Genomic DNA, 15,275 nt, shown 5'->3' with positions numbered 1-15,275 from the left:
AGGGTGTGGGCAGCGGAGGGCCAGTGCTCTCCCCGCTGGTCTCCGGCGAAAAGTCATGGAGCCACCTCGCCGATTCCCCCATCTGCCCCCCTTCTCCACTGGTGCTACGCTGATTTCCTTCCCCATAAGATGGGCTGCTTCTCTCCCTCCCGGGACGCTCTCCGGAATCCCTCTGGACTCCTCCCTCTCCCTCTGGTTCCGATGGCAGTTCCCTGACATCACCCAATATTATTTTTCTTTGAGTAGCTCTCTCAGGTAGACAAAGTATTTCTGTCTCTTCTTCTATCAGGACATTATCGCTTTACTAGTTTGGGGTTTTTTAGATAACCTTTTGGTCAATTTACAAAGCTAAAACTATGATTTAAAACACAATCCAACCATAACATCTTAATTATTATACACAGTGTTAATAGAAACACCACAAAAACCATCAGATTAATATCAAACAGAAGCAGGAGAGGCCAGCCATCTCCTAAGGCTGCTTTCATGCTGGGTGTTTCATGTGAAATTGATTGTTCAAGTCATATTTTATTGGGGCCCAGTGGATGATGTAAACAACAATTTGCAATCAGCCTTTTCCCAACGCTGCTTCCATCTCTTCTTTCTTTCTTTCTTTCTTTCTTTCTTTCTTTCTTTCTTTCTTACATAGAAAATTGGATGTTTTTAAGAAAGGAAGTCCAGCACAATCTCCACAGGTGTTTATACCCTTGGCCCTACAATAAGAAAAAGTGCAATATCCCTCAAAATCAATTGCAATCCCACCTGGAGCTTACAGCAGTGACGCAATCAGTGTTTGGATGCTTCTCAGGAGGAAGCAGCCTTAATGGAAGTTTTCACCAGTACTCTGAACTTTGATGAAGAGGTCAATAGAACAGAGAAAGCTACCATGAAAGTTTAAGCTTTCAGCCCCCTACCTAGCGATCTAGATTTTACTTTCAGGACCACACATGTCAATGGTTTCAACATGCACCATGACCTCCCCAGGGCTATCTACTAGACTATCCAAACAATCTGTCACAAATTAAAAGCAGAAAAATGCTCCTTTTGTAGATGAGTAACTCAAGACAGTTCATCAAGCCCACATGATGTACATATCACTGACTTGTATACAACAACCGGGTTTCTCTTTCTGAATTCCAGATGAATTCCAGACTAGCAACAGGTGAACACTATTGTCCTTCTGAACTTATTAGAAACTACACAAGATATCATTATTATTTATTAAATTTCTATACCCCCCTTAATCCAAAGATCACAAGGTGGTTTACAATATAAAAACACAAAAATACATACCATAACAGGAAACAAACAAAAAAAATACCGCCCCCAACAGTATATATTATCCCTCAAGGCATTCAGAGTAGTGCACATGGTTTACCCTTGTGTTCATTTTTGTCCTCCTCACAACAACCCAATAAGTGGGTTAGGCTGCAAGGGAGTAACTGGCTCACTACGGCCCAGTAAACTTCATGGTCCCTCACAATGAGATTAGTTGCAGTTGCTGACCTCTCTCCCTTTGCCCCCATCTGGTGGGAAGAGCTGCTGCTTATCTCCTTTGCTTGAGGGGTAGGAAGCCTCACGTCCAGGGGCCAAAAGTGCTCTCCAATCCTCTCTCATCCGGTTCATAGGACCCCATGTGTGTGTTTTTCACCAGGTTGTAAAATGTCGTTGAACAACAATCATGCCTCTTGCCTGTCTGTCTGTGTGGAGGATTGAGAGGTGTGTGCAGAAAGAGAGTAGAAACCAGACTGCTATTCGAAGACAAAATTTACACACATTACTGTGTCATCTTTTGCCTCTGTTCTTGTCCACCATTGGCATGTGGGCCCCAGAAGGGAATATGGCCAGCCCTGTTTTACCTATAGAGCCCAGGGCAAATGAAGATGTCTGGTGGCATGTGGGTCTCACTAGTGCTACAGTCACTTTTCTCCCGGAATTAAGTCCACCTTAAAATTACAAGAATAGCCCGCCCCCGCCCCAGGATCCCTCCTTTTACAACCCAAAGCAGAGCAGAAACAAACTCTCTGATCTCCCCACGTGGCTTTATCTGACTGTCCTGCTTGGGGACCCAGTAAGCGACATGCCAGATACCTCCTCTTCAAGGGGAACAAGGAATGGATTAATCTGCCAGTTTCTGTTTCTCATTTTTCCTGTCTTAAATTCAGTTTGCCACATTTTCACATCAGTTTATGTTTTTTGTTTAATTTTTAAAGTCATCATGAAAATTAATTAGTGCATTTCTCATATTATATGCCTTCCTCAGTGGAAGCTGGTCCGTTAGGCTAAATGGGGCACTGCCCCACCAATATCACTCTGCTCCCAGCCAGACCCTACTTGCCAACCTTCTTACTTGCAACTGGTCCAAGGGGTGCTGCTGGCCTATCAGCTCCCTCCTCTTTCGTCTCAGTTTTGCCTTTATAGACCTCAGCAGGAAGGAGGAGGACAAAACTAGAATTACCGGTAGGTCAGTCTGTCACTGGCTCTGGCGCCACCTACTGTTGGTCTCCCTGCCTTCTACCCTATCAGTCCCAAAGGGCACCAGCTGCCACCACTGACACTCCTGTGGGCAATTTTGCTTAATATTTCTGCAAGCAGTTTCCCCTGCTACATTATTTTCACAAATATACACGTTTTTATGCACACTTTGCCCTGAGATACCCAGTTTTGTATGGATTTTTTCGGTTAGAGATCTATACCTACAAAATTCAGAAAAGTTTGCATTTTAGCTTGCGTGTTGTTTAAGCAAATGCTGAGTATGTAGAAACTGAAGCCACCCCGTGTGTGGAACTGCCTGATATCTCAGCAAATGCACATCCCAAATTCATGTTTCGTGAGAGAATGCACAGGAGGAGGCGTTGCCAGAGATAGGTGAAGGGAGAGGTGCTTCACTTTTCGCAGTACCTGCCAATTTTGCCACCCACCCAGCTGCTGACTTCCTTCTGGCTTTGGAGTCCTGCTTGGGGCACAGGGGGTAACTTAAAATTATCTGGGGGTGACGTTTGCCAGAACCAAGCCAGCAACTTGAGAAGTTTTGTGTCTGAAGAGGACAGAATCGCTGCCTGCTGAAGAGGGACACAATGAATAGTAGCAAGGTGATCCCATTTGGGCTTTGCCACTTAGCATCTGTGCCTATAAATAATTAGATGGATCTTCTTGCCCAGTGGTCCCTAACCTGATGCCTTCACCATTTTATTTCAGTCTGCACCTTTCCCACAAGACAGAGCCATGTGGAATTCTTGATGGAAGACCATGAAATCCAGGAGGAAGCGATGTGTTGGTGTGGCACAGCTGAGTGGACTGTGGGGGCACCTCCCAGCCCCCCAAAGCAGAGGTAGGAAGCCAAAGCAGGGGAATTAGGAAGAAGAATATCTGTTGCTGTATAACTTCGTAATCAGGGTTACCATATTTCAAAAAGTGAAAATCTGGACACAAAAGTTGTTGAGCTGTTTTTGGGGTAAAGTTGTTGAGCTGTTTTTTGGTTGTTGTTTTTTTGCAAAATCTCAAAAAATGTTTTTGAGCTGTTTTAAGGGAATTTGCTGACATGAGTTGCCATACACTAAGGTTGCCCGGACATGTTAACATTGGTAACAGAATAGAGCTGTTAAGGCACTCAGAGGACCTCTCTCTGCCACAAAGGTCCTGAATTCAAACAAAGGCCATGGATTCTTCATTGCCCTTCCTCTAAACATAAAGGCACAGCTTGCTCTGTCTCTGAACTGTGATTTGCTACATTGCTCTGTGAAGAAGACAGCATGTTCAAAGCTCTGCTTTGCTATTTCTTTCAATGTGCAGACCCTCCCCACAACCGATGAGGGAAAGAGATAGGACCAGTTCAGTATATTTCCTTGAGGCAAAAGATAAAATGGTGCATCTCCTGTTTCCTACACAAAAGTGAAACAAGGCTTCAGTACTTCATACTTCAGTGCTGGAGACAGGACAGCATCTTCTGCTGTCTCCTCTCAGATGTTGTTGGACTACAACTCCCATCACCCTTATCCACTGGCCATGTTGGTTGCTGTTGATGGGAGCTGGAGTCCAACAGTACCTGGAGGACAGCATGTCCTCAATCCCTCTGTTAAAACATAATCCCAAGGGTTTTCATTCACTTGATCCATCCCTTTATGCTCATATAACGTAATGCAGATGGGGTCAGATCGCTCAATCAAAACCTGTCTCTGTGTTCAGAGTTCGCAACCCAAAACTCTGGCCTGTTCCTGAGCACGGAAATCATGGTTGCGTACACATTATAGCTTTAAAGCCCATTCCAAGCACACCCTTTCCCTCAAATAAATAATTATGGGCACTGTAGTTTGCTGGGAATTGTAGCTCTGTGAGGGGTAAGCTACCATGCCCAGAATTATTTCAGGGAAAGAATGTGCTTGGAATGTGCTTTATAGGTACAGAGTGTACACAGCCCATGTCAGCAATGAAATTGACCAGATATTTTTTTCCAAAGGCAGGAAAAGCTGCTGTACCAGATGCATAATTGATAGGAAGGTAGCTTTTCCTTTTTTAGCAGAACTCTGCTAAAAGGCAACTATCAGTGATCAAATTAAAAGGTCAAATTCTGACAGAAGGATACATTTTATTTATTAAATTTATATCCTTTCCTCTGCACAACAACCCTGTAAGGTGGATTAGGTTGACTGGCAGTGAGCTTCATGGCAGAGTGGAGATTGGAACCCTGGTCTCCCCAGTCCTAGCCCAACACTCTAGCTGCTATGCCACACTGCCATTTGTCTCATGATGAATGCGAGATTTATCATGTGTGGACTGGACAATAAAATAATTAGACTTTAAGCAGCCTTAGATCTGCAACAAACTTGAAAGGCTTATTTTTCTGTGCTGCCTCATCAGATGGAGGCTTCTATTAGCAAAGTACATTCAAGGGCTTGCCTATTATGTGTGGTGCCTAGTAACCAGGCTGTGACCCGTTTTCCTCCCTGGCAACTGCTCAGCTTCTCCTAGCAACAGCATCCCTTTGGTCCCTCAATGTTCCTCTGTTGAAGCAGGGAGGGGGGATATCTTAGGGAGCGGGCTATGACAGCTCAGTCTAGTTAACAGGAAATAGGATCTGCATCTAAACTGAAGGCAAAGCAGACACAGGAAAGAGTCAAAAGTCTCAATCTTCGAGCGGTTGCTGATGATTTGAAAAATACATTCATTAAGAGAAGGCTTTCAAGATTAGCAGAGCATCACAGGGCTGAATATAAGCATGGCTTGATGTACTATATGCTCAGGGGAAACATGGTTTGAAAAGGTGAGTTTGGGGTTTGTTTTTTTCTTTTGCAAAATATTTCTGAGGGGTCCAGAGGAAAAAAATGAGGGAATAAGTTAAATATTTTTAGAAAGGTTGCTGTGTTTGCCTCTTGTTGCAAAACCAACAAGGAACCTTTTGGCACCTTAGACGCCGACAAAATTATTATGCCACAAGCTTTCAGTGTACACTACATTCCACTTCATCAGTTGCATGAGGTATTGTATTGAGTTGCAGATGCCTCTAGACATGCTTGTGGAGGAAAGAATTGCAAACGGTGAATGAGGGATAGTACCTTAATGAACGCAACTGTAAACCACAGTGTTTTGTTTAAGCAAATTTAATATAATGTGTTTTGTTGGTGCAATCAGACCCTGTGGAAAGGAATGATGCTTTGGTTGAAGGAGTCAGCAGGGTGCTTGTTTTGTTTACTAACAATGTGCTTGTCTTTGTGAGGGGTGGGGAGACGCTGAGAAAGAGCTTGCATATTCTTTGGACTGCTGAGTCTGTGCAATGAGCCTCTGTATATGCTGTGGACAGAGACACATTGCAGCCCATGGAGGGTGGGCAGGTTTTGCCCTCACTACAGCAGTGTCAACAAATGCTATGGGCTAAGGTTACCAGATTTTTTTCAATGAATCCCGGGACACTTTTCAACTTCAATGGATTTTGTATGGGGACTGATTTGAAAATCTGGGGACTGTCCCCGGGTAGGTAGATCTGGTAACCTTACTATGGGCTGCATCCAAAGCTATCTCTACTCAGAGCAGACCCACTGAAATGAACAAACCTGGCTAGCTTAGCTCCATTAATTTTTTGAATGTGTTGACTACTCTGAGTAAAACTTAGTTAGAAACAACCTCTTGCTGTTCTTTCTCCCCATAGGAATGAACAGCACCAAATCATTTACATAGAAGAGAGGATGGGGGTGCAATCGTGGACAAAGGAGGAGGCAGAGGCCAGACTTGATCTGCTTTGCTAGGCCTGTCTTGGGTTCAGTTTCTTTGTCATGCTGGTGCGTGACACAGTGTTGAGGGGGACAGGCAGAGAGGGGGGAACACATTCACACCATACATCTGAAGCACCATGCTAGAAGTTTAAATAGTATTGAGGCTCCTATTCCCCTCACAGAACAGTTCCCAGAGTTGTTTAATAGGTAGTCCCTCTACCCAGAGAACTCTGGGAACTGTAGTTCTGTGAGGGGAAGTCAGGCCTCCTAACAAGTCCAAGCACCCTGAACAAACTACACTTCCCAGAATTCTTTGGGGGAAGCCATGATTGTTTAAGGTGGTAACATAGTGCTTTGAGTATATTGTATGAACGTAGCCTGAGGGGGGAGAGAGTCATCCTTGTTAGTAGGAATGCCAAGAACCAGGCACTGTTCACCTTTGCTGTGGGCCTATATAGTCAATATTCAGATGGAAAGCCGCTCTGTAAATCTCATTATTCTTCCAGGGAATTTCTAACACACATTAGCTTCAATATGACAAGAAGATCCCTGGGACTTCAGGGTTTGCTAATCACTGCTGTCTGACTGTCTCTCTTTTGTCCCTTATAGGGGTGCCTCTGATAGCTGCACCTTCATGGTAGCTGCTTCAGGCAAAGTCAAGGGGTTGGATGCCAACTTTGGCCCTTTTCCACAGGTTGGTTGGTTATTTATTTATAAAAGCTATTTTATACCCGGTCTTTTGTCCCCTAAAATGGCCCCATAAGATGGCTTTATAAAATAGGGAAGGGGCACACTGTCACAACATAACAAAAGTCTGTTTAAGGACAGAACCTGAGCTCTCAAAACAGGAAATATTCTTCAGAATAATGTGGTTTTTGTTTTTGTTTAATTAAGGTAGAAGAAGAAGAAACTGAAGCAGCCTTAGTTACACCTCAAGGTACCGTATATAAAATGTGCCTGGTCCAATCCTGTGCAGGCCTGCAATGTGGACACAAAGCTCTGAGCAGGCAAGAGTTGTCCTGTTCTGTTCCAGTGAGCATACACAGTGTGTTTGGCCTAAGGCAGCCTTCACCAGCCTGATGCCCTCCAGATGTTTAGGGCTACAACTCCTGTCAATTGCAGCCAGTATGGCCAGTGGCCAGGGATGATGGGACTTGTGGTCCGAAACATCTGGGTGGCACTGGGCTGATGAAGGTTGGTATTGGACATTTTTTGCAAGCTTATGAGTCTTGAGTGTGCAGACACAGACGTGAATGTTGAATTAATTATAAACCAAAAAGGTTGCATCATGGTCATGAAATCTCCAGCTGTTACAAAGCTGGTCACAGAGACCAAGAAGTCCAACAGGGCAATAAGGAACATTTTAGGGGACTGAGTTTGTAAAACAGCTTGAAGCTGCACAAGCTCTTTGGGGAATGAGTGGTGGTGCAACCGCCACATCAAAATTTGCCCCTGAAGTGACTCCATTTGCATGTTTGTACGCCTTCAAAAATACAATATTGTTACAGGCCACCCCAATCCCTGTCAAGCTGTGCGCAGGATTCCAGGGGTCTTGGCCTTCAACCAAGGCCTGTGCTCCTTTGGAGAATTAAAGATGTGTTGAAAGCTGCTGTAGCTTTCAGAAATAAGATTTATCCACAAATTTGTACCTTCAGTCTGCATGGAGTTCAGATGTTATAGCATGGTCATCTCAAGAGGAACTGTGCAGTGCTGGAATCCAAGGCCCAGTTACCCTGACAATTTTCCAAATCTCCTGTCTGTTTTCATACCTTTGTGTGTGGGGGGGGGGGGGGAGGACAGTTCTCTTGCATTGCCAATGTCCTCAATGGCACTTTATTGTTTCTTAATGACCCTAGCTTGGCCAGGTCATTTTCCTAGTCCAGGAATTCCTCTGCAGGTTGTATATACCCTTCATATCCCAAATAAACAAAATCTTACCATTTATTAATTTCTAGGGTTTAGATCACATCTTACCTAGTGGTTCAGTTCCAAGGGTTTCAAATGTATATGAAAACCAGTATACTCAAACATCCCCTGTGTGAGCATCCCTAGCCTTCCAGAGCCAGCATGCTGAGCAGTCCTTGCTCTCCCCCCCCCCCCACCAAAGTGGAAACCTTAAAAGCTCTTTCCATGCTAGGAAAATTTTTCCACCTTGCATGAATTTAGCTTGCGGAATTTCAGCCAACTGACCTTCAACCGTGTATCTTTGAAGATCATACTGTGGTCAATGATGATTGTGTATAACACACACACACACACACACACACACACACGAAATGGCTGGTTTGGAACTGAGCAACACCATTTTTCTCATGTGATTTTATGTTTGCTTTGTTGCAGCTTCAGAACCCCTTGGCCCTTGCTTGGAGCCTCTAGCTGCCTAGCCCCATCATGTCCAAGCAAAACCGCGACGTTGAGTTAGCCCGCCTGGTGCATGACAAGCCACTCAGTCATCCTAGCTCCTCCCCCTTCCGTCACAGCCTAGCTGAGCAGCTGCCCAACGTCCCCAGCTACCGCTCCACCACTGCCGCTTCCTCCCGCATCCCTGTCCTTGTCGCCAGAAAGCAAAAGGCTGGTGTGACGAACCCCAGTTTTTTGAAGGAAGAAGGGTCATCTTCTCATACCCAGGGTAACGTAGCATTTGCCATGGCTTTGTGCGTGCAGCTTTGTGTGTCAGGCTTCCTTCGTTTCGTCTGCCTGTGTGTGTCTCTCTTGTGTCTGCTTCAATACATGTACATCCAGTAGCCATAACTTCCAGACGTGTAGCTGTGATGCAGTTTTGCATCAAAAGAGAAAAGGTCAAGAGTTGCTCTGCTGTGCTGAAGGTTGCAAATGGCCTTGCTTCACAAATTGCTCTATTGAAGGTGGCAGGCAAGACCTGTCCCTTTTGGGTATACCTTTTAGAGTAGAGGTGGAGGACCATTTCTGCCCAGCAAGCCAGGTGCTTATGTGCCAACTCTGGAGCCCCCCAATTTAAAAATACATATTTCTATTTTAAAAAATAAAAAGCAAATGTAAACCAAACACAATTGGGCAGTTGTTCCATTGACACTGAAAACAGTCCCAAATGAATTCAAGGAGCATTAATATGTATAGCATGGTGAATGCAGTTTTGAGAGGTAGGTGGGTGGGGCTGTCCACCTGTCAATCCCCTAAAGCCATAGTGAAATCAGGTGACGCTGTGCTTTGAAGTCCCATTGTTGGGACTTCAAAGCACAGTGCGGGGGATGTTTGAAAGCTCTTTTGCAAATAGCCCTGTGCTGCTTTTTGAAGAAGCTAAGTTAATTAATTTTGGAGAAATCATAATTCACAATATATTTAAAAATATTGCATAAAAGCTTGCTTGGAGTTTGCACTAAGTTATTATCTCTGAAAAGTAATATGTGCTTCCTATCACTACAGGAAGCAATAATCAAACCTCGGTGTTTGAAACAACCTGTCATATTTGAATAATGTGCCTAACTTTTCATAGCAATAATTGTACATCTGATTGCATTTATACCTTCCAGTTAATTATTCCTGTTAGTTCTACAAGATAGTTATCTAAATACAAAAGGGTATCAATATGAATCTATGACACAGTTTAACATGATAACACAGAATCAACAATATGATATAAACATTTACTTTATCAGGGTATTATAACTAGAATTTATACTCCAAATATTAATTATATTTTATTTATTTTATTTCAACCAATTATATACTATGTAATTACAACCAGTATACAAGAACAGTGTACAATCAACACAATCAGTTGAAAGTATTAAAAATTAAAATATTTTCAATTGGTTCATGAAAAATAATAACACAAAAACTTTGTTTTGATTTTTAAAAAACCCACAAAATTTATTACATACTTTGACCATAGTATAATTTGAATTGCATAGAAAAGAAACTGTATAAACCTGGGATAGGACATTTAAGAGGTGGTTATGTTTACTGAAGGTGTCTGAAAATACAGGTGGGAATTAGGAGGTTGTAGTTTCAGGTGTCTTTTGATCAGTAAAGGACCTACAGTGAACATTTTGGTATGAGGAGCCCCTGCTAGTGATGTATCCACTGGTTTTATCTGTCTTCTTGTTTTCTTCTGGCTCATTTCATTTATTTTCTTGCCAAAGGACGGCCATCAGGGAGATACCCCACTGTGAACATCAAGAATAGGAATCCCAAGAATGGCTCTTCAGGGCTGCCAGTATTTGCCGGCCGTGTTCAGACCTCACCACCAAAGAAACCCCAAACCCTCGCTGTGCCGGTTATAGCCAAGGCTCCCAAGAGGTATGAACCCATAATGTTTTAGAACCTAAAGTCCAAAAACCTGTTATTTAGCATCCATGCAGATTTTTGATTTATTGAGGAGCATTGACCTGTAACTGGGATACAAACCTGGGATAATCATTTGCATACCTTAGGGTACACAGCTGGGGTGCATCAACGGGTTTATGTCAGAGCTGATCCAATATCTTCCCACTGGCTGAGGCCAATGGGAGTTGTAAATCTGCAATGTGTAGAGGGCAATAGACCAGCAAAGGCTGGATTGCCCTATGGGCCAACAACCAGTTGCTAACTTCTTTGTTTTGTTATTTATTTTGTTTTTCTGTCAAGTGTCCTAAATCTGTCTGCCACTCTGTTAAAGTGGTTTTTTTCTAAAGACTCGGGGTGCCTTTTATGGGCAACCTTTAATCTGCTTGCACCTTATTAGTTCTCCAAATCTTAATTTTTTGTCTCCCAAATAACATTAGTTTGTGATAACAGCTGAGCTACCAGGGCCAAGGACAATCTCACAACTGAAGCTGCTGTTTCAAGGCAGCAACAGCAAGACATTGATACTATCAGCGTGGACTAAATTTAGGACTCACATTTTAAAACAGAGAGAATGTTCTGATTGTGTGTACCAAAAAATACCTGACCTCTTTCTTTTTCCCCATTTCAGGAGGAAACGCTCTTCCCAGGAGGAGAGTGTGGAGGAGCTGAAAGTGCCATCTCCAAGCCCCTCACCAGTCAAAGCTTGGCCAGACCTTTCCAGTCCACAGAGAGAAGGATCACTTTGGTATGACACTAGAGACTTTCATTTATATGTGGCATTTATATCCTACCCAGGGACGCGGGTGGCGCTGTGGGTTAAACCACAGAGCCTAGGGCTTGCAGATCAGAAGGTTGGCGGTTCGAATCCCCGCAAAGGGGTGAGCTCCCATTGCTCGGTCCCTCCTCCTGCCAACCTAGCAGTTCGAAAGCACGTCAAAGTGCAAGTCGATAAATAGGAACTACTCTAGCGGGAAGGTAAACGGCGTTTCCGTGCGCTGCTCTGCTTCACCAGAAGCGGCTTAGTCATGCTGGCCACATGACCCGGAAGCTGTACGCCAGCTCCCTTGGCCAGTAAAGCGAGATGAGCACCGCAACTCCAGAGTCGGTCACGGCTGGACCTAATGGTCAGGTGTCCCTTTACCTTTACCTATATCCTACCCTTTCTCCAAGAAAGTCAGGGCAGCAAACATGGGGTTCTTACATGTTATCTTTGCAGTATGTTGACATCAAACAAGAGCCATTTTGACCCCACTGCATCTATAGCATGTAGTAGCTTAGTTGGTTTGGTCTGCAGACTATAATCATCAGATACAGTGTAGGGTTAGCAAGACAAGCACAGCGTTTTTAGAAAAAGTGCAAGATATGCTTTCCCTTGTAAGTGTCCAGCAGTTCCTAAGAACATAAGAAGAGCCTGCTGGATGAGGCCAGCGGCCCATCTAGTCCAGCATCCTGTTTTCTCACAGTGGCCAACCAGATGTCTCTGTGAGAAACAGGCAAACAGGACCTGAGCTCCAGAGCACTCTGCCCTCCTGTGGCTTCCAGCAACTGATATTCGGAGGCATAGCAATCATGGCTACTAGTCATTAATAGCCATATCCTCCTTATTTTATAAAAGGCTGCAGGAGAAGGCTGCATGACAGACTATGCTAGAGTGTACTCCAGCTCTCCAGGCTGCAAAGCAAAGAGTGTTGTAAATGAATGAAAGTCAAGCCACACTGAAAAGCTACCCACCAGTCAGTAAGAAACCTATAATTCATTTGCCTATAGCCTCCATCCCAACCTGGTGGTGCCCTTCAGATATTTTGAATTACAGCTGCTATTGGTCCTAGCTAGTCACCCCAGTCATATGATGCTGAAGTTGATGGGAGCATAGCCACACTGGCCGGGGCTGATGGGAGCTGTAGTCTAAAACATCTGGAGGGCACCAGGATGGAGAAGACCTACAGCTTGGCATGTGGGAGAAATTAGGTTTCAGTTCACAATTTATATACCTAATTCACAATTCCCAAAATAATCCACAATTTGAAATGAGGTGAACCTTCCGAATTTTGCAAAACTATCAAAACTATCAAAATATCAGTATGTACAAAATGTGTATATTAGAGCAAAGTGAGTAAAATGCATATATTATTGAAAACAACATACAAAACTCTATTATATTAGAGAAAATTGCTTGCAAAAATTGGTATATTAGGCACAATTGCATTAAAAAATGTATATATGAGGAGAAATTGTCCCTCCTTCACTACAACTTGCTAAAATTGGGCCTAGAATTAATTAATATAGCATTGGTCAATGAAAAGGTTTTCATTCATAATATCACTTCTGGTGATTATAGCACTGAGCAATGGGAAAGTTTTCATTCATAATATCTGGCCTGGTTTCACCATAGTTTGCCAGATCGCAGCAGCTCAACAGCAAGCCAAAACAGTGCAGTTATCAATGACCGTTTGCAAGAACTGGTGCGTCTCTTTAAAGACCGAACAGAGAAAGTGAAAGAGAAATTGATTGACCCAGATGCATCTTCTGATGAGGAAACCCCCGTGGCATGTAAGTGAGACCAGCACCATCTATTACAAAACTTTTTCAAAGGGTCTGTGTCTAGCAGCGGGTAAAAGATATTCAACCTATTTCTGAAACTTCTCTCTGCTCCTTGTCACCTTCTGACAAGCTCCTTCTCAAGGGTTGCCAATTGCTTATTGCAACATGACTTTTGAGGTTTCTGAAGCCATAGTGCACTTACTTAGCTGAAGTATAAATAAGCTTTGCAAAGCTTGGACTCAATCAAACTAGCTCTTTGCAGCAGGGGTTTAGCTTCTCTTCAACTTCCTTAGGATGGGCAGCATAAGATTTGCTGGACCCTGATGGCTGACCCTCATGGCTGCTGTGTCAAAGGCCTTGCTGATTAGCAAATGGACGCAGCAACTTTCCAGACACACTCGCTCTCTCTCCATCCTTTGATACCAGGTTCTTCTAGGTGAAGCAGAAACCAGTTGCATGTGAAACTGACTCTGGGTGTGAGCCGGGGGGGGGGGGTCATGACCATTGCCAGAGGATGGGTAACTTGAGCACCAAAGTACATAGAGGAAAACAACCCAGGCCTTCCGTGTCTAATGATTAAAGACTCAGAAGCAGCAGCTCCCAACCTGATGCCCTCCAGACATTTTGGACTCTTGGTCCCATCTACCCCAGTTGGCTTGAGCTGAGGGGAGTTGCAGTCCAAAACATCTGGAGGGCACCAGGTTGGCTCAGAGTGTCCAAGCATGTGCAGAGATTTCCTGCCCCCCTCGCTGTTAAATAATTGCAGCCTCCACACACCTAATATCAATTAAGATGAACAAAGGCTGGCTAAAAACAATGGTTTTGATTCCAAAGTTTGCCTGGTTTTCACTTATTCCATTTGTTCCCATAGCACCTTCCAAAGAAAAGCCTCCAGAAGAAAAAGAGGGAGCGAGTGAGAAGGGTGGAAAGAAGCAAAGTCCCCCACGTGGAAGAAAATGCCAGTTCCCCAGCAGCATTGACCCGCTTACCAGTGAGTACCTGGAATGGGCTTTTGACCGAAGAGCCTGCTGTAGAATATTAAGCAGGAGGGGGGGTGGCCATGTCAGTAGCTCGTCCTACTCTTGAGTAGGACCCTGGCAGAGACACATGCCTGACTGGCATGTTTTCTCCCTCCTGGTCTTTCATTCAGGAGCTTCAAAAGCTTTCTTCTGCCCGAACATCACAGCGACCGATGCCAAGAGACATCGGCACACTTAGGGATCCGCAGAGTCTTCGCAGCTTGCTTAACAGACCTCAGCAACTCAGCATTTGGGCTAATCTACTTTATTTACATATAAACACACCCGGAGCACTGCAACATGGCTCCCTCTCTCTCTAGCATCAGACAGCAGAGAGAGTGAACAAAGGACAAAAGTCCCACTTCACGGAACACAGTAACACAAACATCCTGTCTTTGTCACTTCCCACTTTGTGGAGTCAAATACAGACACCGTCATGTGATGGACAAAAATCCCATGACTGCAATCATGGAGCAGGAATTCTAACAGGCCAGAGGCTGATAGGTTGCTTGATGCTCGGCATCTCTTTTTGGAAATAGGCACTGAAGAGGGATAAAGCAGTGAACTCCATTTTTAAGTCAGCCAACTTCATTCAAACCTTCTGAATGATCCTTTGGATAAGTCCACACTCCTTCAAATTGCACTATAAAGTTCTCAGCTAAAAAATAAAATAAAAAACCAAAATGCATTTAAATGGTGCATTTTAGTATAAAATACATTTAGAAATTCACAAATATTCTATATTTAAGTATGTGCTTCGTGACATAACACATGTGTTTGTATTGTAATACAAATTTACATACCTCTTTTAAAATATGGGAGGCTAATATGGAAATGGGATGGAGTGGAATTGTGAACATGCATTCAAAATTGACACAGACCAGAAATAGACTGTTTCATCCATTCCAAACAATTCAAATGCGAACAGAATCAAATTCCTGCTCCATCCCTACCTGGAAGCTAGGCCAGTGTGTAGATGTCCCCAGATTTTCAGATGGAGACATAAGGCTGAGAGATAAACGCTTGTCTAAGGCCACCCAGTGAGTTCACGATTAAACTGAGAGGTGGGTGCTATAATGGTTCCATCTCTTAACCAATTATATTCATAGCAAAAAAGCAATATAGTGGAGAACATTCATGGAGCACATTAATGGTTGAGAACTACTAATTCATCTTGCACAAATTTCTCATTCTCTGATCCCAC

The 15,275-nt window shown here is 43.7% G+C and overlaps 1 protein-coding gene across 1 annotated transcript in view; it reads left to right on the top strand.

The window, feature by feature from the left end:
- The window catches only part of CNGB1 (cyclic nucleotide gated channel subunit beta 1), a gene marked incomplete at its 5' end in the record, with an annotated part of 77,115 nt that overhangs the window by 45,314 nt on the left and 16,526 nt on the right, over positions 1–15,275 (top strand). Inside the window, 7 exons of the mRNA XM_081202312.1 lie at positions 3,199–3,331; positions 6,816–6,900; positions 8,583–8,835; positions 10,328–10,484; positions 11,140–11,256; positions 12,904–13,061; positions 13,924–14,043. Coding sequence (XP_081058438.1) covers positions 3,199–3,331; positions 6,816–6,900; positions 8,583–8,835; positions 10,328–10,484; positions 11,140–11,256; positions 12,904–13,061; positions 13,924–14,043 — 1,023 coding nt within the window. The remainder of the gene's footprint in view (positions 1–3,198; positions 3,332–6,815; positions 6,901–8,582; positions 8,836–10,327; positions 10,485–11,139; positions 11,257–12,903; positions 13,062–13,923; positions 14,044–15,275) is intronic.

Source organism: Podarcis bocagei (genome assembly GCF_964188305.1).
Source record: "Podarcis bocagei genome assembly, chromosome: 7".
NCBI lineage: Eukaryota > Metazoa > Chordata > Lepidosauria > Squamata > Lacertidae > Podarcis > Podarcis bocagei.
The sequence above is the reverse complement of the archived record's forward strand: the minus strand, read 5'-3'. Positions and strand labels throughout refer to the sequence as shown.